We start from the raw sequence: 27,800 nt of genomic DNA on the forward strand, positions 1-27,800 counted from the left end.
ACACCTTGTGGATGCTAGGTGAGCTCTTGAGCTGGTCTCATGAGAGAACCTTACCATGCTAGAGGCCTGTGGAAACTGAGGCTCTTTGCTTCAACTCTTCTCCTGTAGTATTCTATCTAGAATGCTTGAAAGTGTCAATTTTTCAGTTCCTTGCTAGTATTGGAGCACCTTTCCTACAAGTGGACTCCACAGGTTTCACTTTTTGTGTTTAGAGAAAAGACAAACGGGTGTGTGTGTTTAAGTATGCATGGGGTGGAGAAAGAGCTTTCCCCTCTTCCATGATACTAGAACTTCTGGGCAACCAATGAAGCTGATGGGCAGTATGTTCAGGACTTACAAAAGGAACAGATTCTTCAGTCAAGGAGTAGTAAATCACTGGAATTCATTGTCACAGGATGTAGCGATGGTCACTAGTTTCACTGGCTGTAAAAGAGAATTGGACAAATTCATAGAAGACGGATTGATCAGTGGCTATTAGCTATACTGATGAAATCTCAATCTGTTAGGGGCAGTGTGAAAACCCAATGCTATAGGACAACAGGGGAGACTTTGGGCTCTAGGCCCTGAGTTAGGGCCTTCCGGGGAACATCTTGTTGACCACTGTGTGAAGTGGGATGCTGAATTAGATGAGCTACGAGTCTCATTCAGCACAGCAGCTTTTCTGTCCTTATTAATTTGTCTGCACACACAACCACCTGACTTTGTCCCATGTGAATCTGGTTTTGTTTCTGCAAGAGTCTGCGTGTTTTTTGCATTTAAAGGAAAATTGGCTGTCTCCCCTTTGTAGACCCTTCGAACTCTTGGCATGTGCTTGTTGTCAAATCACACCTTTCTTCTTTGGTTTGTCTTTGCACAAATGTAATAGAAAATAGTACCCGCTTCTTGTCACGTAAGCAAGTGTGTTGCTGAAGGTGTCCTGCACGGTGGTGTGCCACACAAACTCCTCTCCTGCTCGGCTGTCTGGATTTACAGATCTGTGTTGTCAGTGAATGTGTGTGTATGGCTCCCCTTCCTCCAAACAGTCCTCAGTTGAGTTGCTTTTCCTTGGCAACAGTGTTGCTGCTGCCGCTGAGCCCCATTGGCCCTCTCCGTCTTCGGCCGTTGTGTGAGCATCATGGAGGCAGAGGGGTTCTGACCCCAGGAGGCGATAAGGATGAGGTGTGCTGGCTTAGCCAAATAGCTGTCCTCGCTTGGCTTGTGACAAGGTTAAAAGAACAGAGTTCTGATCGGTTAGCTCTGCAGGCAAGCACTGTGCTGTAATTGCTCTAGGGTTTAGCACCAGCAGTATTTCCTGGCTGGGTCTGTGAGTCATCCTCCTTTTTTCCAGTGAGAGAAGAACAGCAAATGCCCAATTAAGCCACTTTCTCAGGAAATGCTGATACGAGCTTTCCCCCGTAATCTTGTTGGCCTCCCTTCGTTCTTTTCGATGCACTCCAAAGAAGCCCGGACTTCTGTAGATTTATATTAAAAGATTTTTTAAAAAAAATATCTACATGATAGTCATAGTTTAAAGTGCCATAATTGGTCATCAGTCGAATTGCATAATGTCTCCTCTCGTCTTCCCAATCCATTCCCATTGTAAAGCTCTTGGAAAGGGCAAACATACTCTGCAGTCAGACTGGGGGAGCTGCCTGTTCCCTGGCGTGACTCTGCCTACCTCAGCGATGCAATGTGAAGCTAGACATTAGATTAGACTTTTTGTCCTAATTAAGCAACTTGCTGTCCAGCCCTCAGATTTGCTGCACCAGCAACCCCATGTTTATGGTGTGCCAGCTGCTGTGTCACAAATCTTGATGCTGCGCTTGTGTTGCAGGCGTAGAACTCCTGTGTGCCTCTTTAGAGTGGGTCGGAAGTGCCAGCCTGGATGTGCGGCTTTGCAAAATAAGTGAATAGCCCTATCAAAATGATGGGCCTGCCTACCTGTATGGGTGCCTGCCTAGGTTTTTGTGATGCAGAAAGAAAGGGAGACCACTGATCCAACTTCTTCTAAAACTGAATTGTTTGTTCACCCGGAAGCAATGCTTATTGGACTGGTCCCCTGGGCCAAGCAAGTAGGGATTTGCAAGTCCAACCTCGGAGGGATGTATGAGTTGCACTATTCATGGCTACCTGGAAGGGACCAAATGTAGAAGTCCAACAGTCCTCCTAGACCAGCGGTTCTCAACCTGTGGGTCGCGACCCCTTTGGGGGTCGAACGACCCTTTCACAGGGGTCGCCTAAGACCATCGGAAAACACAAATTTTCGATGGTCTTAGGATAGGGCTCACTATGCTTTAATTATGTTCAATTTGTAACAATGAAAATACATCCTGCATATCAGATATTTACATTACTGTTCATAACAGTAGCAGAATTACAGTTATGAAGTAGCAACGAAAATAATTTTGTGGTTGGGGGTCACCACAACATGAGGAACTGTATTAAAGGGTCGCGGCATTGGGAAGGTTGAAAACCACTGTCCTAGACAGTTGTGTCTGTCTCCAGTCAGTCTATCTGAACCAAGAGTGTGGTGCTTTGATGGGGTGGTCACAGAGCAGATGTCTCTCGTTGACTTAAGTGAGTCAACAGTGTAACAAGTGCTCCACATGTGAGACTTATATCCCACCTTTTCCATTAGTGTGCTCAGGGTGGTTTCTGAATGTGGAATTTGCATTCTGCATTAAGATTACTTGCCTCTCTAATTGCTCTTGTTCTCTGGAGTTCAGATTTCTTTGGAATTTGACAGCTAGAACTTTTACCGTGTAGCTGTTGTGATGCCATTCAATAGAAATTTATTAGAAATTAGCTTCTCTTGGCTTAGTATAAAAGGAATAGATGTTCTCTGTGTATATTGAAAGATGTGGATAAAATTTGTCACCTTGTTAAGGTTACTTTTGTGGGGGAAGGTTGCAGGAGCTTTATGTTCTTGCTCATTTCTGCCTTGATTGCAAGAGGGTTAGGCTTTGGATAGCATTATAAATGGTGTGTGTGTGTGTGTGTGTGTGTGTTCATCTGTTCTGTTTTGGTAGCTGAAGCTCTGCAATCACAAATTGCTATTATGGCATAAAATGTGAAGTACCTGGCTGGTTGGGTTACTTTTATTTCATTTAATGCATTGGGATAAAAAGTCCTGGACTATGGCATTGTCACTGCCAATTACTTTCTTTTTAAAAAACAGTTTTAGAAATGCATTTCCGTATGCATAAACATGCATTGAGCAAATTTATACAACTTGTAGTAAGAGTACTTCACCTAGCTTAAATTTGAGAATTCATTTGATTTTGCCCAAGAGAGAAACTCTTATCTCAGCAGTCTTGAAGAACAGTAAAATTTAACCCTCTTTTTCAATATTTTTATGTTGAACCATTTAAAAAAATGTTGGAACAAACAGCGCTAGAATGGTCACAGCTGCAGATGTTCATGTTTTTATTTTGATATTAAATTACTTGAGACCAGACAACGGTTTTTGTTGTTGTTTTTGCTGCTTTAAGTGGATTCAGATGATTTTCCCTGGACTTATCAAGACAACAGCATCTGAGTCAAATGCTGCTTATTTTCCTTTTTTAATGTCTGTCATTTCTTTCCTGCATCCCCTTTGGAATTGTATCTCTCTGCCCCCAGGTAGCCAGCAGAGATCAGAAGGCTCTCTGAGGCTTGATAGAAATGTGATGCTGGCTGAGAAAAGTGCTCACCTGTGGGATTTTGCACTCAGTGTCTGGTTTAAACCAGGCTGCCTACACTTGCCAAGCAGCTGTGAGTTCTTTGCCGCATAGCTGCTTGCGCTCATTGTGTCTGGTTTAAACTGGGCTTTTACCCGTGCAAAGTCCCACAGGTGTGCCCTTTTCTCAGCCGGCCTCATATTTCCGTCAAGCCTCAATTGAGTCTTTCGGATACAAGGGGTGTCAGCTCTCCCCAGCAGATTGCTAAATTGCCTCTACACCGCTTCCTCAAATAGTGCAGGCAGTGGCGCCTCCCTCACAAACCCTAACCATGGCAGGGGCTTAGCAATTCCACCCCCCCCCCCCCAACTGTTGTGGAGTTTAGCCATATGGTTAGGCCAGCCACGTAATTCACTTTGTAAGCAAGGCTCTATGGCCTATCCTGTTCCAGGCTGAAAAGCAAGTTGTGGGCAACGCATCTAGAAGCTGAATGATGCTAATCGAGCGCTCTTGTTCTCCTTATTGCATACTGTTGCCGTGAACTGTGCTGCTGCTGCTGCTGCTGCTTATTGTAAAAGTGGAAGAGGTGTATCAGTGGTCAGGCTTTTCATAGGAACAAGATGGAAAAAGTCAGGGCTATACAAAGATGGGACTTCCATGACTAACCACTTTATTGGGATCTCTGTATTTTAAGAAGCTGGGGGCCATTTACTGTTTTCCATGCTAAAACAGTGTGATGGCCTTTTTAGGTAAGAAAGGACTAGCAGCACAGACATATAAAGGTTGGTGTGGGGTTGTGACTTTGAACATCAGTTTCTCAGCATGCTTTTCAACCAGAGGGGAGTTTCAGAAAACAGTTTGACCTGGTATGGAGGGGTCTGCTATCAAAGAAGGTAAAACCAGACCCCTGTTGGGTACGGCTCTGATGGGCTTTGGATCCAAAAGCCACTGACTTTGTATGAATGCCTTTCTCAGTTCAGTGCAGATTGAGTTCATACAGATTGAGATCTGATTCTACACCTGTTGAAGATGGCTTCCACAATTGTAGTTCTTTTGTGGAAGTCCTAACCTTTTACTGACATTTATGCTGATTAAAATGCATTTGCCTCACCTTTTTATTTAATGACCTCTACTGATCGGAGCAATGAAATTAATTAGAAAATGAATTAATTTTCTTCTTTTCTAGAACTCCTGGTAGTTATATAGTATGCTTACGAGGAAATACCAGTCAATATATTTACAATCATTGTTTTCTAATTAATTGTAGTGCTTGCCATGCCAGCGTTAATGAATACAAATAAAATGGCTTTTGTAACTGTGTGCCTGAATCAGATGGACCTTCCGGATGTGTGTGAAAAGGGTTAGGTTTGCAGCCAGAGAAACTAATTAGCTAGCTAAGGAGAAAGCATCCCCTATGCAAATAAACGTTATGACCCTTGTGGGGTTGTTTTTTTGGGGGGGGATCTGTCATTCATTTGAGAGTTGCTGATGGTCCAGGCGGCAACGGAGATCATTGTCCCTGTATCAGGATTGAACGGGTCAAGCAATGAAGGTATCTTCATTTGGAGATATGGTATTAACAGGGCCGGCTCGCCCGCTAGGCGAACTAGACCTTTGCCTAGAGCACGAGCCAGGGGCAAGGGCGCGGGAGGAGAGGCAGGGGCGCCGGGAGGAGCGGGGCTTGGAGGACCTCTGCCGCCCGGCTGCAGGAGGATGCGGCGGGCAGCGGTGTGGGCAGGGCACGGCACTTTCCTCCCGCCCCCGCCGCCCTTCTCGGTCTCTCCTGCCTGGCTGGGGGGAGGGACAGGCCTTTTTTCCGGGCGTGGCGCTTTCTTCCTTCTTGCTACTGCCGCCGCCAGGCACCCCAAGCCCTCAGCGGGGAAGGGGAGAGAGGGGAGGGGAGGAGGCGCAGCTGGTTGCTCTGGCCTCTGGCCCCGCCCCCTCCAGAAGCCCCCAAGGTGTGCCTCCCGCAGCCGGGGGAGGGAGGCCGGCCGGGGCGGCCTCATCATTATCAGGCATCCGGATCCCTCCATGGCCGCTGTTTTGCATCCACATCGTACAGGAGCACTTCTCTGTGGGGCCCCCGCTGAGGCATGAGTCTCCTCTCGCGTCCCGCTCGCCTTCCTTTTCCAGGGTGCAGGCCCGTTCCCAGTCCAGCGCTCTCTCTCAATTGCTCGCCTTCTTCTTCTGCCTTGGCTTCTCCTGCCCGGCGGCGGCGGGGGAGGAGGCCCAGGGATGCCCAGACCCCCCACACACACACGCACACCGCATGGCACCTCAGGAGCCCTGCGCAGCGGTGGCAGCCGCAGCAGCCCGTGGAGGGAGGCCGGCCGGGGCGGGGGGCAGGAGTGGCCCTTTTCCCTGCTCCCCCATGCCTTCTTCTGGGGATGCCCAGACCCCCCCCCCACCGCCCGCATCTCCAGGCCCCGCCGGAGCGCGTCTCCAGGCCCCGCCGGGAGTTAGGAATCTGCGCTCGCCTAGAGCGCAGGCCAACCTCGAGCCGGCCCTGGGTATTAAGCATTTGTAGCAACCTTTTAGCAGTGAATTTTTAAAAAAATCTGTACTTGTTCCACGAATGAAACTTTTCTACTGCTGATTATTTTGCTCTGAGAAGCCAAAGAACCCTACTGGATCAGACCAAAGATCTGTTTAGTGTAGTATCCAGTGGCAAACCAGATGCCTCTGGAAAGCCCTCAAGCCCTCAAGCCAAAGTTTCCCTGGAAGCATTCCCCTGAACATTGTGCGTTCGTTGAGCCATAGGTTAATATGCATTGATATTTGTCTAGCCCTCTTTTAAAGCCACAAAAAGAATATACTGAAACACCATAGGAATAGAGCTAGACTTGGATCCCTTCTCCTACATAGTGGTAGTTCTGGAAGGTGTGTGCCTTTTTCTTAAGACAGCCTTGTATCCTTTTTGTATCTGGCTTCCCCAGTTGCTTCAACTACAATTGAGACATGTACTTTATCTTCATAGTCAAGTCATTGCGGAATGCCTTAATCTTTTCCCCAAAGGATGTGGTCCTGTAAAAGGGTACACGTAATACTGTTTTGCTGCAACCATTTTAAGTTTGGCACAAGAAAGGATGCTTTGTTCCCTTATCTTCTCCCTCTGCTCCAATATTGTATATGTGAGCTTAGAAGTAGGCATACTGTTTTCTGTCTGACTCCCTTTACTTGCTGCTGGTATTAGGAACAACACAGGGTGACCTTTGATCTTGGTGAGCCTCTGGGGGCTGTTTTTAAACTTGAAAACATTTTCTAATATACACAACTTTTTAAAAGCAGCTGTTTTATCTCTTTTTCTTTCCTAAAAATCAAGCTTTAATAATAATTTTATTTTCTGGCACAGAATACAGTAAGGGAAGTAAATCCTTGGATTTTAGGACTCTGCAAATACTTTACGTAGTTAAGATGTGGCATGAGATATTTTCTCCAGGTTATGTCTAACAGGCTAATTGCAAATTTACAGTGTTGCATGCTAAGAGCCACCCAACTGTTTAAATGTTCCCACATACCTGTGACTTGGTGGTCACATTATTGAGAATATTTTTGCATTTCTATGCTGTGTGTTCCATGTAATTCACACCCACATCTTAACCCCATGTTCACTGTTTAGTCCAATTTGTTGAAATATTTCGTATGGCATTGGCAGGTCCCCATTCAAACTCCATGTGGGGTTGACTAATCACAGAAAAAATTCTCCAGTTTCAGAAATTGCTTTAAATGGATGCAGTCTACCTATCCGGAGGCAAGAACCATCTCAGCCCCAAATGTGTATTCACAAGAATTCTTTAAAAGATGTTTCTGCCTTAGTCTGTAAATCGGAATTGCACAAAAGTTGTTGGTGGGAGGACTGCAAATTATTTTAAATAAAGGAAGTATAATCTAATTTGGAGTTTAACATTCACTTGAGTGCATTTTAGCTGGGGTGGGGGAAGGGACAGTTACTCTGTTAAAGTAATTTTTGAAACTGATTTGAGGCCAATGTGTTTTACTTGCATGTTGCAATCAAGATTTTTGTCGCTGAGACTGGCAGTAGCATGTTTGACATGTGAAGTATTGTGAGTAGAATAGATAGCTTCCACACAAGAGCATGAATATCATAAAGCACACTCAGGATGCCATACACAAGGTCACACTAGCTGCCTGCTTTCCATTGGAGGAGCTGTCACTTGTCAGGTAGCTTAAGGCAAGGAGTGTACTCCCTGTGGAACTCACCACGGTTTTCTGTCCAACTGCAGGCAAATGCTTTGGAAGGTGAAATCTTGGTGGGAGAATATATTTGCCAATAAAGAAATTATGGCAAAACTGTCACAATTTTATTCCACTTTTCCTCCATGGAGCTCAGGGCAGCTTGCATGGTTTCCCCCTCCCTCACTTTATCCTCACACTACACTGGCACAACAGTATTAGTTTGGAGACGGAGTTTGTTTGGTGTATTTTGCACAGACACACAAAATATGCTCCATAATGAGTGCTTTTTAAGTTTACTCTGATGTTGAACGTTGGACTTGGTTTAGCAATGCTTACTAGCTTCAGTGGCTAGCATCTCCCAGCAGAGCTTGAAATCAAACCCCCAAACTGCTGCTTCACAGTTAAACATTGCTTGGTAGTCTGATAGGAAGCTGATCCACTCCCCTGGTTTAGAGTCTTCAACAAGTATCTGGCTGGACCACAAAATAAACATTTCTGTGTGACTGCCATTCCCATGTAGGAGAAGTTAGATATAAGCTTAAGGCTGTCTTCTGTTGCTTTTGCATTTTTAGATCCCTGGTTGAAGAGGAGGACCCTCACATGAAAGTATCTCTTGGGAGCAGCGATATGGGTGTGTCTGCCCATCTGCAGTCTTCCAAGGCAGGGACCACGAGATTTTTCACCAGCAATACTCATAGTTCAGTGGTACTACAGGTAAGTGAACATAAAGTTCCATTTATTTTGGAGGGGGTTTTCTGAGATGTCTCCAGGGGACTTTTAACTCTTTGTATTTGATAGTGCCATTGGATGTCAGGCCATCTTGACTTCAGCCTTTCAAGGTTATCCATTTTCTCGTCTGAAGTTTAGGGATTTTGTTGTTGTTGTTGGTTCTTTGCCAATTAAACATTCAGATCATATTGGAAACAGTGCCAAGAAATCTGGCCTTTCCCTGTAATTGAAGGAGCGCACAGTGTGTGTTTGACATTATACAAGCAAAGAGACATTTGCCCAAGACTCTTCTGAATGCCTTCGAGGGAATTGGCCAAGCAAAGCTTTCTCTTCAGTGTTGATATTTTGCTGTTCCTATCTTTTGTTCCCTGGGCTTGGAGCACGTTTCGATGGGCAATTCAGTTTCATTATCTGCATTCTGTGCTGGAGTCCAGACCCATCCTGCGAGCATGGTTATAGCAACCATCTGCTGCTGCTACTGTGCAGTATGTTGATCTGTGACTTGCATTTGCAATGGCTGTGGAGCAAGGCAAGGCTCCATACCCTGGCTGGGTTGCATTATTCTCTCATTGTCCACTCACCTTGCCCACACAGTCATTCTGTTTTATTTTCTGGAAACTTCATACACTCTGCTGGCACACTGGTGGAAATGGAATGTTACAGAGATGGCCATGAACCTCCATGAGTGATATGTGTCTCCCAGCCAGTATTTAAACAAAAAAACTTTGAAAAGAACCTTTTAGGGTACATACGCACTGACCTAGGGCTGAACCCAGGCCTCTTCCTTCCGTTCTCCCTCTCTTGTTAGCAGGGTTAAAAAGCCGAAACTATTAACCACTGTTGTAGTAACAAAGGAAAGCTCTTATTGCCTGGACTTACAAACCATTTCTCTGTAATCAGTATTATGCTTGCACAGTACAAAAACCTGCGATACCTGTTCGCCAGAGGCAACAGTGGGATTAGTGTACACAGCACAAGCAATGATCTCTGTTTCTGTTTTGAACTCTCTGCGAGGGAAGAAAAACTACGGTCCTTGCCTCCAGCCTGACAGATCACAGCGTTCAAGATTGCCAGTAAAACTGGAAACTGTGTATTAACTCTTATTGATAACATCAGTCTTTTTAGTAGGGTATCATCATCACATGCAATAAGTTTTGCTGTAATTGTGGGGGGAAGTAGCCTGCATGAGAAGCTATGTCATGTCACTTGAACAACAAAGAATATCCCTGAAAGTACTAGAGGAAAGCTAATACAGTGTTTCAGAATCTTGTGTTATGAAACATTTAATTAATATTAAAATACAGTTCAGAAGAGGTTTTAGTGTCCTCTCAGGTCATTAGTGTGGGTTTCCATTTTTCTGTCGTCTCTTTCTTTCCAGTCCTTGCTGTTTCTTAACCATCACCGCTATTTGTGAAGCCTTCCTTGCTTTGTGAACCTGAGCTCTACGCAGCTCACATTGTTTTAGTAAACTCCTTTCTTCCTCATTGATATATTTAGTTCTTTTATATCTGAATTGTTATTTCTGAATTTTTATGTTCTCTATAGCTTCTAAGGCAGTTTTCTCTTTAAAAAAAGATTTAAATGGTTTGTAGATTTATGGTCCCGGTCGCATGGGCCGGAAAATGCGGGGGGGGAGCGTGGCTGTTTGCCCCGGAGCAAACTAACGCGCGGCCGCCGGATCACATGTCCTGCCGACGTCCCGTGGTTCGGGGGGAGGTGCCGATCACACGACAATCTTGCGGTGCGGCACGATCACAGCAGCAATGGCTAAGCGCCGCTGCCATGACAAACAGGGTTGTGGGTTTTTTTAACCGAAGTGTGCGCATGCGCCGTTGGGTGTGTGTGCGTATCCCGTGGAGACTTGGGGGAAAAAACCTTTTTGCAATGGGACATGGGCAGGCGCTGGATGCCACGAACTACCACCGGAAACGCGATCAGACGCCCGCCCTTGCCCCACGGTTTCCGGAAACTAGTACCTCGGAGGTACTAGTTTTTTACGCCGCATCTTCGGCGGGAAGCCTCGGGTTAGCCACAAGAGCTCTACACTTCCCAGATGTTGCGGTGTGATCACGCCCGGAAAATCTGCCTATCGTCCGTCTCTGTAGCGTGGCTAATGCTCCGTGTGACCACAGCCTTTCAGCAGAAAATTATCTGGGAGTTCAATAATCCTTGATCTCTTGTATTTTAAGTTTTCCATTTATATTTCTGTGTATAACACTCTCAGCACAATCCAAAACAGAGTTACATCTCTCTTAAGTCCACTGACTTAGAATGAGGCAACTAAATTTAAGATAGTCCTGTGGGTAACTAAACTGTACCTTTTTGAGTTTTGACTATTGGTTGCAGAAATAAATAGCTGATAAGGAGCTGGCATCTGGCCCCTTTTCTAGATTGTGAATTCAAATTGTACTGTTTTATGTTGCCTGAGTGAATTATTCTTAGTGAGAGTTCTAGGACTGAGTTGTGGGGCAAGGTCACAGAAGGGGCAGTTCCATAAAGTTTGTCAAAATCTTGTCAGGGTGTCTTTTCCTGGTTTTTTTTCGTTCCAGTCCGTAGTGAGTATGGTGGTTTAGTGGGGGGACAACTGCTCAGTAAATTCCAAAATCTTTCCGGGCCTTTTCATCAACCTTGATTCATACTGAACGTGCAGCCAGTGGAAAATGGATTCAGTCCATGCCTAACATGACTTGGGGTGAGTCTTGTGACCAAACCAAAGGCCTCCTTGGACATATCTGTCTCTGTGTGAGGAGAAAAGTCTGTCTTCCTCAGAGTAAGTCAGCTGTTCAGAATATTCAGACAGCAAAGCTGCTCCTTTACAATCTCCTTAGTTGAAAGGCTTCAGAACGACTGTTTCAGTAGTTAAATTCAACACGGGTTGACAATAGGGGAGTAAGAAGCAGGGGCCCGCTTTCATATTGCTGTAGTTAAAAAAAAAATATGGGGCTGCTTAAAAACCTCAGAACCACCCCAATTTTTCAGTTCCTTGATCCTGATCCTGCGACAGCATGGCCAAACCCATTTACAGAGTCTCTCCTCTTGTAGGGTTTCGACCAGCTTCGAATAGAAGGTCTGCTGTGCGATGTGACGCTTGTGCCAGGCGATGGAGATGAAGTGTTTCCTGTTCATAGGGCAATGATGGCATCGGCTAGTGATTACTTCAAAGCCATGTTCACAGGTACAGTTAATGGTACTCGAGTGTTAAAAGGCCTGGTCCGCGAAAGTGTCTTCAAAGCATGTCATCCAGCAGTCTCCATTGTTTTCAAGTTCATATATAAAGCAGCCTTGTTCCTAGGTCAAGAGTGTTTTTTTAAAAAAACCAAAATAAAAAAACCCAGGAAGTGCTTTCAAGCCTTAACTGCATTTTCTCTGAATTTTTCTTCTCAGGTGGGATGAAAGAACAAGACTTAATGTGCATTAAGCTCCATGGTGTGAACAAAATAGGTTTAAAGAAGATCATAGATTTTATTTATACTGCAAAACTTTCTCTCAACATGGACAACCTTCAGGACACTTTAGAAGCTGCCAGCTTTTTACAAATCTTACCAGTTTTGGACTTCTGTAAAGTGTTTCTTATATCTGGGGTAAGACCCTTTTGAGTTACTGCTCAGTTTTCCTTTCTTTGGGTTTTAAAGTGCAGTGAATTCCCGAGCCTGCAGGAAGCTTCACTGTCTTCAAACTGGAGCAGGGGTGATTGTGTCATGATTGTGACAGCTGTAGTAGAGATGGGGGCAAGACTAGTTTGGCTTATGGCTAAGCTATGAGTGATCTTGCTGGTCAGATGCTTGTAGGTGGACTTCCATTCAGTCTTGCCTACACAACAGCTTCTGCAAATAAGTTGTTAATCTTGATACCTCCTGGGATGTCTCCCCCCCCCCCAATAAAGCCCAAGGAAAGCTGCATTACTAAGGCACATATTTATTTCCTTTTAATGCCTTTAGAGGAAACAATGATGGCTTCTTTATACAACTCATAATCAGGAGTATACTTAGCCTTTGTTAAATGTCCACCTAAAAATGTAAGTCGCATATATAACACCAGTGTATCAAGTGGATATGCTTGTGAATATGTTAAATATTCACTGTAGTATGTGTGCATGGTGGTGAACTTGGCTTTTCCAAACATATAAAGTGTGAAGTTTCCCTATGTCTGGAATGTGCGGACAACGGTACATGGTCAGATTTTGTTTGGTGTGTGTTTCCATGCAAGTTTGGTGTTCAAGGCACATTGCAAGGCTTCTGAAACGTGAGAAAGTTCTGAAGGTCCTGACTGAGAACTGTTTGCCTTTTGCTGTCACAGGAGTTTCAAGGGTCTTTATGTAACAACTGGGCTCTTTTGCATTCAGAGATTCTGCATAGGTTTTGTTTGCACTCTGGTTTGGGCAAGAGCATCTCATGGTTATATAAGGGCCATTATCTCTGATTTATTTGTGTGTTTTGGTCAGTGCAGAAGGGCTTAGAATCCTCATTACCTTTTAACTGTGTTGTGCTTAAAAGGCCAGAGATGTCCATGCCATTTTGCACATTGCTTGTGCGTGCTTTGCTCTCAAACCTGGGCTAGGGCTAAAGGAGATACTGACATGACATTGGCTTGCATGCAACCATTACAATGTCATTGATATGGATTTTAAGACCCGCATTAAGATCCAGGGGAGGGGGGAATAATCTGAGGCTGTCTCAAGGCAGGGTAAGAAAAAGCAGATTGTGAAGCATTTTGCATGCTGAAGGTTCTGTGTGAAAGTCTCCATTTTCTGTTTGAGCTGCGTAATCCTGGAGCCTTTGTTTTTAAGTCCCTCCCAATTTCCTGTTAGAGGTCAGACAGTACCTTACAGAGTGAGCAGAACTGCAAATCTGGAACTGGTCTGGAATCTCAGATAAGGAAAACAATGTTGAAATTCTGGATGTCTGGACACTGGGGGCCAGAGGACAGCCAAGAGGCAAGGAGAGATCCACATACTTTATCCCTGGCTTTAGCAATGAGGATATAGGATTATCTGTGTGTCGGTTACGCTTGCAAACCCATTAACTGCTGGCATCTCCTAAATCCTCTCCTTTTTCATTTCTGTTACTGCCACTCCAATTTATTTCTCACAATTTTCTGGCTTCTGCTAGGTTATTTGGGTCTGCTGTCATCAGCTACTCCTATCTCAGGCATTTTCTTTTAACTGCAATAGCTGTATCTGACACTCCTGCTGCCTTCCTCTGCTACTAAGCTATGCAAACAAAAGAAATTCTGGCCACTTCTCAAGAAAAAGATATTAAAGTTCTCCAACTTGTTTTTTTGGGTTTTTTAAAAAGAAGAGCCAGTGCAACATGAAGCCACTAGGATGGATGCAGTCTCCTTCCTGCCTATATGTAGCTTTTTGAACAATCCCCATCATGGGCAGCTCATCACTACCTCCTTATAGGAACACAGGCAGCCCCCAACAATCCCTCCACATAATGGAGTTTGTGCCACTTTTGTACTTTTGTGTTTCTGTGTGTGTACCTGGAAGTCATGGAGACCTCTGGTGACTGTATGTGCACCTTGAAGTCGTGGGGACCTCTGATGACTGACCCCTACTGGGGGCCTGCAGGATATTCAGAGAGGTGGCTGAATAAAGCCTGCTCCGGCCTCTGGTATTTCAAGGTCTCCCATCCAAGTCACTTGTCAGAGTCAACCCTGCTTAGCTTCTGAGATCTGACGGGATTGGGCTTGCCTGGGCTATCCAGATGAGGGCAAGTGTGTGCCACTTTCCCCAGCATGTTACAGCTAGTCAGCCATGCTGAACGGCCTTTCCAGGTTCACGGCTCCCTCCTTGTGGGACTTGCTGGGAGAGTGAAAACCTTGAGTGCTGTTGCCAGGCAGGAACAGAGAAGGAAAGGTTTGGGTATGTGAGTGGACAGAAATGAAGCCAGAAAGTCTGAAGGAAAAAGGGTTGTTGGTGGAGTAACAAGCCTTAGCGTTGGAGATTCATTGCTGATAAGTGTTCACGAGGAAGAAAAGGTGTGGTGGGGGTACAGAAGTGAATGGACGCGGGGGGAAGAGATGCATGAGGGGACATGGGAGGGTGGATTGAGATGGAATTGCCTGTGGTGATAAAGAGAAGGAATGGGGGCAGCTGAAGGGTGAGGTGCAGAGAGGCCTGTAGGGGGAAGAGCTCGTTGTGGAATGAAAAGAGAGCTGGCAGAGCAGAGGTCTGTGGTGGTACACATGAGCAGAATGTACCAGGAGGCACAGAGGTGGGTTGATGGAACATGGGACCCCTTTGAGGGTTGGGGTGGGGTTTTGCATAGTGATTTGGTCCTCTTAAGTGAATACAGGTGGTCCTCCATACAACTTGGAGGGATGGACTCCTGCTGTTTAAGTGCTTTGAATCACTGCATTGGCAGCACTTTGCGGTTAGGTCAAGCAACAGTCTGGAGCCATCTGCTGTATAGGTAAAATCACCTGAGGAACCGAATACTGATCCAATATTGGTATTGATCCTTTGGCCCACGTTAGAAAAAATGACGGTTTGGTTGTTTGTTTTTCAGGCAAGGTGTTGCTTTTTTAATTCATTTATCCTCAAAACATCCCTGTGTAGTTGGTCTCTCTTATTCTCTTGGTTATGTTCAAGGAAGCCACTGAGACCAAGTGGGGTTGTCCAAAGCCTCCCTCTGCATCTTCATTAAATTCTGCAAATGAAATTCGGCCGTTTCTGACATAGTAATCTTAAACTGTAATTTGTCCAGTGTTCAAATGTCTTATTAGGAGTTCTTGTTAAGGCTTCCTGCTGTGGATCTGATTTTCTTGTTACTATCTTAAAACCTAATTTTCAGATTTTAAAAAATAGCAACCCAGCAGTCAAAGGCAGGTTTATATCCTGCTACAAAATGTAGCCAGATGATTTGATAGTAGTCACATAGGGCTGCCTGAGAGCTTGTTCTGATGCTTTCATCATATGCCCGGTTGGAATACCGGAGAATCAAGTCCTAAACTGTTTGTAGGAAAGAAATCCTGTGGAAACTTTATTTTGATTACTTTTTGTGCCACTGTCCAGCCAGAATTGGCTCCGTAAGTGGATCACAAGAGCAGAAAACGGAGTGGCACAAATGACATTAAACTCAAACGTTCATCAGGGGGAGGGCTGTCAGCCAGGTCCAGATCCAGGCATAATGGAAGGCTGCTTATCTGCTTTTGCCGTCCCTCTGATGGAAGTCCAGTGGACATTGAGATTTATGGGGCTTAACTTTAAGCAAACTGTTTGGAAATCGAGGGCTTCAGTTGGCTGGAATGGGAAGCCGTGTCATTAGTTCTAAACTCTTAAGGGTGTGCTATTTTGAGTATTTCATTAAGTTAGAAGCCATTTTTGTTAGCCTTTTGCACAAAAACTCTGTCAGTTGGGAATTAGGAAAATTCACAGTCTGATGCAGAAATTCAATCTGAGGGAATTCCCCAAGCCATTGCATGCATTCCTTGGGTTACCTTGAATGTGCCTGAAAGAACACGGAGCTAGAAATTCAAATGGTTTGATTCCTGTTTTCTTCCCCTCCAACAGGTTTCCTTGGAAAACTGTGTTGAAGTGGGGCGGATTGCCAATACGTACAACCTCACCGAAGTGGATAAATACGTGAACAATTACATCCTCAAGAACTTTCCTGCGTTGTTAAGTACTGGCGAGTTTGTGAAACTCCCCTTTGAGCGCCTTGCCTTTGTCCTTTCGAGCAATAGCCTTAAGCACTGCACTGAGCTGGAACTCTTCAAGGCTGCCTGTCGCTGGCTGCGGTCCGAGGAGACGCGGATGGAATATGCAGCAAAGCTCATGAAGAACATCCGGTTCCCTCTGATGACCCCGCAGGATCTTATCAACTACGTTCAGACGGTGGATTTCATGAGGACTGACAACACATGTGTGAACTTGCTCCTGGAAGCCAGCAACTACCAAATGATGCCCTACATGCAGCCCGTTATGCAGTCGGAAAGGACGGCCATCCGCTCGGACAGCACCCACCTGGTCACGCTGGGCGGAGTGCTACGGCAGCAGCTGGTGGTCAGCAAGGAGCTGCGAATGTATGATGAGAAAGCGCACGAGTGGCGGTCTCTGGCGCCCATGGATGCACCCCGGTACCAGCATGGCATTGCTGTGATTGGGAACTTCCTTTATGTTGTTGGCGGTCAGAGCAATTATGACACAAAAGGCAAGACGGCGGTTGACACTGTGTTTAGGTTTGATCCTCGCTATAATAAGTGGATGCAAGTGGCTTCTTTAAATGAAAAGCGAACCTTCTTCCACCTAAGTGCCCTCAAAGGACATCTGTATGCAGTCGGTGGCCGGAATGCGGCCGGCGAGTTAGGTGAGTGCCTGGGGCTGAAAACTCCTACCTTGTCTGATAACAAATAAGTAGTACAAGAAGAAAAGTTAAGGGTTTTTTAAAATATGTGTGCGCATGCGCGCGGCACCTGGAAGTCATGGCAACCTCTGGTGATTGACTCCTACTAGGGGCTCGGAGGATATTGGGGGGGGGCTGAATAAAGCCTGCCCCCACCTCCCACCTCTGGTATCTCAAGGAGGTCTCTCATCCAAGTACTTGCCAGAGTCGACCCTGCTTTGCTTCTGAGATCCGACGAGATCAGGCTTGCTTGGGCTATCCAGGTCAGGGCAAGAAGAGTTAGTTTTTATACCCTGCTTTTCTCTACCAAAGGGCTGTGGCTCAGTGGTAGAGCATCTGCCTGGCATGCAGAAGGTCCCAGGTTCAATCCCCAGCACCTCCAATTAAAAGGACCAGGCAGTAGGTGATGCGAAAGACCTCTGCCTGAGACCCTGAAGAGCTGCGGCCAGTGACCTTGATGGACTGAGGGTCTGATTCATTATAAGGCAACTTCATGTGTGTTCATGTTTGTATGCTAAGGAGTCTTAAAGCTGCTTACAATCTCCTTCCCTTCCTCTCCGCACAATAGTCACCTTGTGAGGTAGGTGGGGCTGAGAGAGTTTCGAGAGGATTGTGACTGACCCAAGGTCACCCAGCAGGCTTCATGTGGAAAAGGAGTGGGGAATCAAACCCGGTTCTTCAGATTGGAGTCCACCGCTCTTAACCACTACACCACACTGGCTCAAATTAGTGTTCTTTTACAGGCAGACATACCTAACCTAGTTTCCTTTTGACACGTTTTTTGCCCAGCACCTGAAGAATTGGACAGTGGAGACTCGAATGGCCTCATCCCAGAGTGACCAAACTGAGTGCTTTTGCTGGAGTAAAATGCAAAGTGAGAGGCTATGAGGCTCTGCCTGCTAATTCTGCGCTTTCTGCAGAGTCTCTTCATGCTCATATTGTGGGCTCTCTGATTCTTGATGCTACTTGCTTTGCCTCTACCTCTTCAGTGCCAAACGCACACATATTGACGATGTCTATAGGATAGCATATGAGCATCCAGTCCTGGGGAATGGTGACCTCATGTAATTTATTTTGGCTTGAAAAGTTCAGCATCTTCCTGTTCTTGTTTTAAATCTTGGATGTTTTCTGGGCTGTTTCACAAGTTGAATTGATTTGCATAAGCAGCGAGATCCATTTGTATGAAAATCAGTATCTGGCTGTCTGCGCTTTTGATCTTGAGTCTGAAATATTCGCATTTCCTTTTCATTAATTGCACTGTGAGCCATTTTTCACTTTCATTGCAACCTTCATAAATATTTGCAGCAAAAGGATAAAGAATTAATGTAGTCTGCTGTTACTACCATTACAGAAAGGGTTAGGAGAACGGGGGAGTCTGTGAATCTTCATTTCATTTGGTGCTAGGAGATGAGTGGACCGGATATCCCTTTTTCACTGCAAAAAGGAGAGACGCACTTAGCAAGCCATACTTGTGAGTCTGTCCTCACCTCGCTAGGGGCAATTACAGAAACCTGCCTGAAATTTGCTTTCCTGGTCTTCCATTAGTGAATGCTAACGGGCTGTTGATCAGTGTTGACTTGAGGGTATTCTTCTATTGTATTCTATCGTAGAACAGCTTCACATGAGTCTTCTAAGCTGCAAAGCATTCATGCAGTCCTCTTAAGATTTTCACTTGTGTGGAGCCATGTCTCAAATGTGGGGGGCAGGCATGGCTTCTGAGACACTCTCCTCTGGTATCTCCTCTTGAGCCTAGTGGTTGGGCTCCATCTCACTGCCTTGGTCAGCTCAGGTGGCATTAGAAAGTCATTTCTCTTATGCTGAAGTACCTGGCCCTGCATAATGGGGAGCAGCAAGGTGCACATGTGGAGCTCTTCTCTGAGAAGCCCCAGGCTTACTGAGACATGGCTGCACTCGCCTGTTGCAGAAGTGAATGCCCAAGCTCATAAGGCCATTGATTTGCCCTTTTCCATGGCTGAGGAGCAAGCCCGCATCCCTCTTCTCCCGTGTGCGCACAGCTCAATGCGCAAGGTGGATATGTCACCTGATGACAATATCTATGCAGTTTTTTCCTTAAAGGGAGGGGGGGGGACACAGAGTGTCAGTGTCAGCATTCACTCCTCCAGCCTGCAGAGTATATGAGCTGAAAGCAAGAGTCTTCTGGCTCCTTAAAGACTGACTAATATGTTGTGGAGTAAATGTTTGTACACACAAGAGCATGAAGCAGCTGGGTGATCTGTGCATGAGCACACACTTGGTGGGGAGGGAAATCTTGTATTGCAAGGTGAGCTTAAAAGATTAAAAAAACACATCGAGAGAACACAAGACAGAGCAGCTGCTCTCTTTACAAGGTCAGACCCATCGTCACTTCCACATCTCTCAGGGTGCTTGATCAGGATAACAGGAGGTATGCAATAATTAGTGGTCATGATGAATTAATGGTGCGTTGCATTAGCAGCCTGTTCCAACCAAGAGAAAATGTAGTGATATGTTCACTCTGCTTTGGCTTCACCATCTTTCTGCCCTCTTTGCTTAAGGAGGGGGAACCTAAGGGGAGCTTGGGAGTGTTCGTTGGCTAGTCACTCCGGGTTGCCATTTTTACTGCCCATTCATTTTCTTACTGAAAAGATAAGCCTGATTGACCTATGTCAACTTCCAAAGGGTGCTGTTGGTAGGTGATAGGAAACATAATGCTGCTGGATGTGCAGGTGCACGAGCTCTGGATGGTGTGGCTGTTGACATCTGGGTAGCTCTGGGAGAGCATGCATCAGGCTTGGCCCTCAGTCTGGTTCCTCTTTGCTGGTGCAATGCTCTTTATTTCAAGTTTTGAAGGACCAGCCTTCTTCCCAAGCCTGCGTGAAAGATTTGCTCTCTCCAGGACTGGTTGTCAATCTTTAATATGCTAGAGGTTTCTGCAGAGGCCCATAGGTGCTCACAAGGGGTGTTTGGTTATGCTTCCTGCTGCGCTGGTATCTTAGAGGGATCATAGAGCCCAGTACAGTGAAGCAGCTAGAGTGTCTGACAAAGATCAGGAAACCCTGTTTCAAATCCTCACTCAGCCATGAAGCTCACTGGCTGATCTCGGGCCGCTCTCTCTCAGCCTGGCCTGTCTCACTGGGGTAACTGAGGGAAGAATCTCTAGAAGAGGGGTGCCATAAAAATGTAATGGATAGCAAGTGAGAATAGTTCTCGATCCGTTTGGACTCATCAGCTGGTTCTTTCAGTTCTCTGGGGAAAGTCTGTAGCTCTAGGAATGCTTACAGAAAATCCTTCAAGGGTTCCATCCTGTTCTGGGATGGGAGAGGTGTATCGCACAGACTGGCTGTAGGCAATGGATTGCAAATAAGGCTCTGAAGCTTTTTCGCTGGCCTCAAGGAAGATGGGCCTACAGAGTTCCATGGCTTTGCAAAAGTGTTCCTTGGTTATCCAGAAAGTGGACTGATGGCATAACCCGAATAAAGCTCAGGTGAATGCAGCCACTGAAGGCCTGATAGAGTATTATGTGGCAACAGGATCCACCCCGGGCTTACAGACATAAATAACCTCGGCCGAGGCAAGCTGTATGCAGCCAGCAGCTGTGCGGGCTTGACCAGGATGGGCCCAAAACGGGCAGGGGCTGTGGACTCTGGGTGAAATAATTGATTGTCGCAGCCGGGTAGAGCCTGTCATGTCATCAAGCTTTGCCTGGGGCGGCGAGCAGTGCAGGAGGCAGCTGCAGCCAAGACAGGGCTCCCTGGACACTTCCTGGTAGGGTGAAAGAAGAAGAGATTGCTTTTATATTGGATTTATACCCCGCCCTTCGCTACCCTCAGGAGTCTTAAAGCAGCCTACAGTCTCCTTTCCCTTCCCCTCCCCACAACAGGAACCCTGTAAAGTAGGTGGGGCTGAGAGAGCTCTTTCAAAAACTGCCCTTGAGAGAACAGCTCTGAGAGAACTTATGACTGACCCAAGGTCACATCAGCAGCTGCATGTGGAGGAGGGGGGACTCAAACCCGGTTCTCCCAGGTTAGAGTCCGTGCTCTTAACCAGTACACCACACAGGGTGGAGGGGAGGAGCCAGCCCTGGGAGGGTACTGGCAGGGTGACCTATCTGTAGCAGAGCAGGGCGGATGAAGTATATCCCCCCTCTGGCAGTGGCCCCAGAGGTAAGGCATATAGGGAGAGAATCCTGCAATGCCTTTTGTGTGTGGAAGGGCCCAAGCCATGCTAATGCAGGTATAAAATGAGCCACTTGCATCTCCTTCTGAAAACAGCCATTTGCACCTCTGGCAGAGGGAGGGCAGTGGGATGGTTTGTGTGTTAAAACTGGAAGGACACGCTTAGCTTCTCAGTGTGCCCCAGGAATTGATCTCTGTTGAAGGTGGGAGCCAGGAAGGAGGCGTGGAAGAGCCCTTTATTTTAAGTGGTGGAATTGTAAACAGTTAAGAGTGGAGAATCTGTCTTACGCTTCCTTGTAGTTAGAGAACTTCCATTGCTTTGGCTGTCTTTTCTTAAAAAAGAAACTACGTTTTCTACTGAAATGAAGACTTCCGTGGGAGAAGGGCACGAAAACTTCCCTGGGGTGTTCAGTGAGTCCTGGGTCCTTTCCCTTGGCCTTTGTTCCCCTGTCAAGCGAATGGGTTGTGAGGGAATGTTTGGTCACTTTGCTGGGGTTTGGCCCCGGAGGTTCCCTCTTCGTCTGCTTTGACTGCTGAGGCTGTTTTATGCTGGGGGGAGAGAGACCTTGTGGCCTTGTCTGGGCTGACTCACACTTGGCGTGCTCATCACTGGAAGGGTCGTCACTTGATGATTTCCACCAAGCTGCCCAGTGTGTGAACTCTCGCCGCCTTCTGCAGAGGTGATGTGAAGTACAAAGGCTCTGCTTGGATGTACTGCTTGGCTGAGGGTGGCCGCTGCTCGCATGCAAGTTATTGTACAGTTGGAGGCTGCAAGTGTGGTCACTTGTTCCTTAGGAGAATAGGCAGCATTCTCCTTATAAACTGCCAGAAGCCCAGGCTGTGGTAGCCCACATTCCCTTGAAACTTTGCTAGCAGGATTTGAACTTTAGGGCCCTTTTTCGCCTTAACGCAAACTTGGACCAGTGCACATGTGAGATTCATGCCGTGCTTCCTGTACCTCCGTCAATATCAGTTTGGCAAGCAGGACCGGGGATCATGCTTTGCGAGCAGTCACGGTGGAATGGAAATGATGGCAGACGAGGTGATCAAAGCAGGCAGAGAAATGTCCTTGGCAGACAGGGCAACCATTAACTTTGTGTGGTTGATGGTAACATAGTTCTGTGATTTAGACAGGTGCTTCTTTTTTGTGTAGTTTGAAGTAAAAGCTGCTCTTTAAGGGTTTCAAGTGAACTGCAGAGCGCAGCCCCTGTACCAACTGTAAGCTGGGGATTTCATGTTTGCCCATTCTATTTCTTTTAAAGCAAACAGGCCCTCCTTTCTCTGAGAATGTCAGTGTATCGGAGAAGAGATCTAATCTAGTATGCTAGTTTTCGAGTGCGAGGGCTCACTCCTTGGTTCCACAGAGCAGCATCTAAAACAGTACAGCAGCCTCTTTCATGGTTTCGTCTATGAAGTCCAGCTTTCAAAGAGCATTGTGCTATGCAACTCAGTGTCCTAGTCCAGCTAATGATGTCTATAGAGGGAGGTTGGTTTACTTGTGTAACTTTTAGTCTTTGTGTTCTAGCAAGTAGATGCAGATATGTGGGAGCTGCAAAAGGACATAGGCTGGGTTGCCTTGGGCACCGTTCATTCAGTCTTTATGTACGTGCACGCATGCTCTTTCATTAGTCGGAAACCAATCGTAAAGGGAAGATTTTTGGCATGTTCACTCGTGCGATTGGGGGGGGGGGAGAATCTGGTGGGTGCACCAGTTAGCAGTAAGGAAAAATGCTTTGAAGGCTGTGAGAGAAGGCACTTCTTTGCTGAGGGGAACCGTGGCTGCCTGTGAAGGCATCTGCTGGAGACCCTAGAAGTTTTTTAAATGGCTCCCTTAAATCCTGGATGTTGAAATGATTGCATGAGTGAAACCCCAAGACCTGCTTTGGCCTGCCCGTAAGGGGAAAGGCCTTCCAGCCGTCAGCACATCAAGGGTGCTCCTGAGCCAGAGGGGTGGGCCTGCCAAAGACGGAAAACAGAGGAAGATAACCCAGCCCTTGTATAACTAGCTGTCTAGCTCTGGACACAGAGACCAAATCTATGTGAAGCCCTCTGCACACTCAGAACATCACAAAGCTCGCTTGTCCTTGCTTCTTCTTGTAGTCTGTGGCTTGAATAATGTTGTGTGTGGTGGGCAGGTAGACTGTAACAAGGAGAATAATTTTTTTTTTCAAAAAGAGCCTTCCTTTTCTCTCTCTCTAAACAGCCACAGTGGAGTGCTACAATCCAAGGATGAACGAATGGAGCTACGTGGCCAAAATGAATGAGCCCCACTATGGCCATGCGGGGACCGTCTATGGGGGCCTGATGTATATTTCAGGTAAGCATTCTTATTTCTGAGGAAATCTCTGTCCTCTTCCCCCATTTGGGTCAAGCATGCTGCAGTGGGCTCTAACGCCCGTGGCCTAAAGGCCCATCCCCGTCTCCTCCTTTCTAAGGCGTGCCTCTTGGCATTTGGCAAGCTGCAGTTCTCACTTCACACAAAACCACTCAAATGGGACATGCTGCTAGATCCCCAGCACTCATTTTAGATACAATTATCCCGGCTGGTAGGAAATTGCCTTTGGAAACAACCGTCTTAAGAAGTAATTTGTGTGTTTCTTTTAAATCTTTGGAGGTTTGTTTCTTAGGAAATCGCAGATCCAGCCTCCATGCTGCTTCTAATCCTACGTGTGTGTCTGTTGTAAAAGAGAGAGAGAGAGACTTGTTTTTGACGGGGATAAGTCGTACTTCAGGGAGGCTTAGAAAACCCAGCGAATGCTATGATAAACGCTGTGTCTTTGGGACAGAATGTGAGACCTTTGAAGTCTAACCAGAGAGTATAAATCGTGGCGTCTTTCAAAGGCATCCTCAAAAAGGGAAAGATATCAGACTTCAGGCTCGGTTCCGTTTTTTTGTTTGATTCACGTCAACAAGCTGTGCCTTAATATCTCTTTCAGTTGGGAGCAACAGTTACACTGAGAGAATAAGCTGTCAAGTCCCCGAACAATTGCTCTCTCTCTCTCTCTCTCCAGGGAGGGCTGGATGCCAGGGCACCAAATGGTCCTCCCCACTCATCCGTACTCTGACTGTGCCTATCTCAGAGCGGAATGTGTAGGGCACCGTGCCCAAGTGCGTGCTTGTTCTAAACGCCTCGGCTTGCATCAGAGTTTCCATGAGAGAGAGATGCCTCCTTCACATAGTAACTTGTGTGCGTGCTGCCTCGAATATCCAAAAGCGGGGAGTGGCTACAGCTCAGAGGTGGAACACTCCCCCCCCCCCATACAGAAGATCCTAGGTTCAGTCCTTTGAACTGGAGGTGTCAAAGGATCTTGGATAGAGTGCAGGGGAAAGTCTGTTTCCTGAAATCTTGGAAGAATGTGATAAGCAGCGAGAGGTGGCTTTTACAAGGGGCATGATCACATAGCTGAAGATCATATTGATAGTGGCAGCCATGATTTAAGAGGAGCTCAGGGCTGTTTCATTTAAAAGGTCGGGGTGTGTGTGCACAGGTTAGAGGAGCAGACCCCTTCACTGTCTTATGTCCCTCAGGCTCTGATGCTGGAGGTGAGGTGGACTGCTGGAAAAATGCATGAGGAGATGGGAGGGAGGAATGACAGGGAGACATAGAAGGTTCATATCCTGCCCTCTCAGTTTGTGTGGTGCCTTGATGCTTGCTTTATTTGTTTATACTCTGCTTTTCTCCCTTCTGGAGACCCAAAGGAGCTTATGTTGTTCCCCCCTCCTGCACTTTATCCTCACAAGAACATCCCTGTGTGATAGATTAGGCTGAGAGAATGCGATAGGCCCAAAATCACCTGTTGAACCGCCATGACAGAGCAGGGGTTCCAACCCATTTCTCCCAGTCCCAACTCACACACTATAATTCCTATGCCATGACAGCCTGTGATGAAAATGTGGATAACATTTTAAATTTGCTGCACCTGTTCTGTACATGAACAGGGAAGACATGCCAAGAAAAGTCCCCAAACATGGCTTCCAGGGTCTTCTTTGACTGTCAGAAGTGGTGTTCATGGCTTCTGTCCATGGAACTTCTGGAATCGCAGGGGCTAGAAGTGAGCTAAAAGAATTTTGGGCAGGGCACCCCTGCAAAAATTTGATTCCCAGGATGCCTCAACAGGAAACCATGCTAGCTGTTGTGAGTCTGTATAGCACAAGTATGTCTTGGAGTAACACAATGTGGGCTTCCAAGCACTGAAGAAGATGGAATGTGGAAGGCAAAAAGGCTCTGGAAATAGGAGGCAGAGGCTGGAGAGGGCTGTGGCCCAGTAGAAGAGCCCCTGCTTTGCATGCAGAAGGTCCCAGGTTCAATCCCCAGCATCTCCTGTGAGAAGGATCAGGCACTAGGTGATGTGAAAGACCTCCACTTGAGATGCTGGAGGTGCATTCAGGTGTCCCACTGGCTCTAGCACAATTGAGCAGTGGCAGATTAGAATGGAATCTTTCTTCAGTTCCAGTAAATACATATTTGTGTTTTGGAGAAAGAGTTGGAAGAGGCCTTGCTCCATCCCTAGTGTCAAAATGTAGGCACACATATGCAGTCCTGTGTAAAGATGATAATCCTCTTCAGTTGGCTGTATGTCCGTCCATCTGATACTTGTTGCTGGTGAGACCTCCAAGTCTGAATGTATGTATTCATTTACTTGTTCAATTAATACCCTGCCCTCCCCGCCAGAGCAGGCTCAGGGCGGCTTACATAAAAGATAAAACACATAGATAACAATGATAAAATCATAAAACCTTCTAAAACCATACAATTTTGCAATAATAAAGTGCTAGCAAGATCTATAATTAGTATTGCTTGAGAATGATGGTGACAGTGATCTGTAGGTTCAAGAGTGGATGTGCACCAAAAGTGCTGCTGCTAAAATGAAAAACTGTTGTGTAGCATCCTTGTTGCTTTTGCTATGACAAACCCACCATAATGTCAGATTTTATGTGTGTTCCCATTAGCACTCCTTTGGTGTAGGGTGTATTTCATTGGCTTTCTTCCCCCTTCAGGAGGCATCACCCATGATACTTTCCAGAAGGAACTCATGTGCTTCGACCCTGATACGGACAAATGGACTCAGAAGGCACCAATGACCACAGTCAGGGGCCTTCACTGCATGTGTACTGTTGGCGACAAGCTGTATGTCATTGGTGGAAACCATTTTAGAGGAACCAGTGATTATGACGATGTTCTAAGCTGTGAATATTACTCACCAACTCTAGACCAGTGGACACCAATTGCTGCTATGCTTCGTGGTCAGAGTGATGTTGGGGTGGCTGTGTTTGAAAATAAAATCTATGTGGTTGGAGGATATTCATGGAACAACCGCTGTATGGTAGAAATCGTTCAGAAGTATGACCCGGAAAAGGATGAGTGGCACAAAGTCTTTGACCTCCCAGAATCCCTCGGGGGCATCCGTGCCTGCACGCTGACAGTGTTCCCTCCTGAGGACAATACAGGGTCACCTTCTAGAGAATCTCCTCTTTCGGCACCTTGAGAAACATCTCTGGACTCACAATGTCGTCGTTCCAATACTGTTGCACTGCATCATGGGGTTCTCCTTTTGTCTTTTTCTTCAGTAGTATCTCTGAGGCCTACCCAGAAGCAGACAGCACAGTTTTGGGGGTGGGGGTGTAGGCAGAACAGTGATTTTTGTTACTTTTGCTGTTTGATCTAGAATGTCTCTGGAGCGGACAAGAGAACGTTCTAAGGAAAGTATTCTTGGAGCCAAGTGAGTAACAAATGAGGCGAGCAAGGTGGGTTTTTTCAAAAAGGAATATTTGCATTTGGTACCTTGATGTTATGTATTGGATGTGAGGGAGGTCTAGAAAGCGGTGCTGGAAAGGGAGACACGAAGGTCAAGGTACCCGTGTTTACTAAGTTGTGGCGATTCAGGCCTTCTTTTCTTTCCTGCCCCTTTGAAAGGGAAGGCAATATCAACCAGTGCAAATTTCCAGCATCTGTCTTGCCTCTGCTGCCCTCCCCTTTAACAGAGAATTTTTTACTTATCTGTGTATCCCATTGACTCTGTGGGTGCTGTTCAGAGGATGTGGAGTTCCTAAGGCAGACAAGTAGGAGAAACCCAGCAGTTTGGAAAACATGAGCAAGTATACAACAGGCAGACCCTGAAATTATTAACCAGGGTGTGTGTGTTTGTGGAATTTGTTTTTTTTAAAAAATACATGTTCTTTTTTCTGGGCCATAAAATAAAATATAAACATGTGAAGCTTTTAATCCCCTCCTCCAATTCAGTCATTATTGAAGCTTAAGGTGTTCATACATGAGATTTCAGTTCAGCCATGTGAACTGGTTGAATGCCTGCACCAAGTTTTAGGTAGACAAGGGCTAGAAATGTTTAATTTTAAGCCACTAAATTTTGACCAAATCCTTCCCTTCACATGAAATTGGTCCCCCCGCCCCCCGCCTTGTTGGCAAGATAATTTGTCCATTACACCTCTGTATAAAATCTCAGTTAATGTGGTTATTTAGCACAAAATGCAGCTTAGGCCAAGAGCTGCTTTTGCTCAGAGAATTCAGACTACCCTGTTTCTTTTGTTCAATAAAACCTTTAACTGCAATTAGTTTGGTTTTTTTTTTAAGATCTCATTAATGCGCTCTTCCTCCTCTAGCCTCCCTGTTGCCAGGAAACCTCTGTATATGTCTTTTGTGTGTGGGCAGCAAAACCTGCTGGGCAGCCAGTCTGCAGAGAGCTTCCAAAATGGAGAGAGTGACCCACTTTCTGGAA

The 27,800-nt window shown here is 46.1% G+C and overlaps 1 protein-coding gene across 3 annotated transcripts in view; it reads left to right on the forward strand.

Moving 5' to 3' along the window:
* The window catches only part of KLHL13 (kelch like family member 13), a 71,357-nt gene extending 43,769 nt beyond the window's left edge, over positions 1–27,588 (forward strand). For all 3 annotated transcript variants that reach the window (XM_015416260.1, XM_015416261.1, XM_015416259.1), the window contains 6 exons: positions 8,408–8,549; positions 11,607–11,739; positions 11,949–12,145; positions 16,081–16,876; positions 23,270–23,383; positions 26,065–27,588. In XM_015416260.1, coding sequence (XP_015271746.1) covers positions 8,408–8,549; positions 11,607–11,739; positions 11,949–12,145; positions 16,081–16,876; positions 23,270–23,383; positions 26,065–26,552 — 1,870 coding nt within the window. In that variant the 3' untranslated portion in view covers positions 26,553–27,588. The remainder of the gene's footprint in view (positions 1–8,407; positions 8,550–11,606; positions 11,740–11,948; positions 12,146–16,080; positions 16,877–23,269; positions 23,384–26,064) is intronic.
* The last annotated feature ends 212 nt before the right edge of the window (positions 27,589–27,800 follow it).

This window comes from Gekko japonicus, unplaced genomic scaffold (genome assembly GCF_001447785.1).
Source record: "Gekko japonicus isolate JY-2015 unplaced genomic scaffold, Gekko_japonicus_V1.1 scaffold603, whole genome shotgun sequence".
Lineage (NCBI taxonomy): Eukaryota > Metazoa > Chordata > Lepidosauria > Squamata > Gekkonidae > Gekko > Gekko japonicus.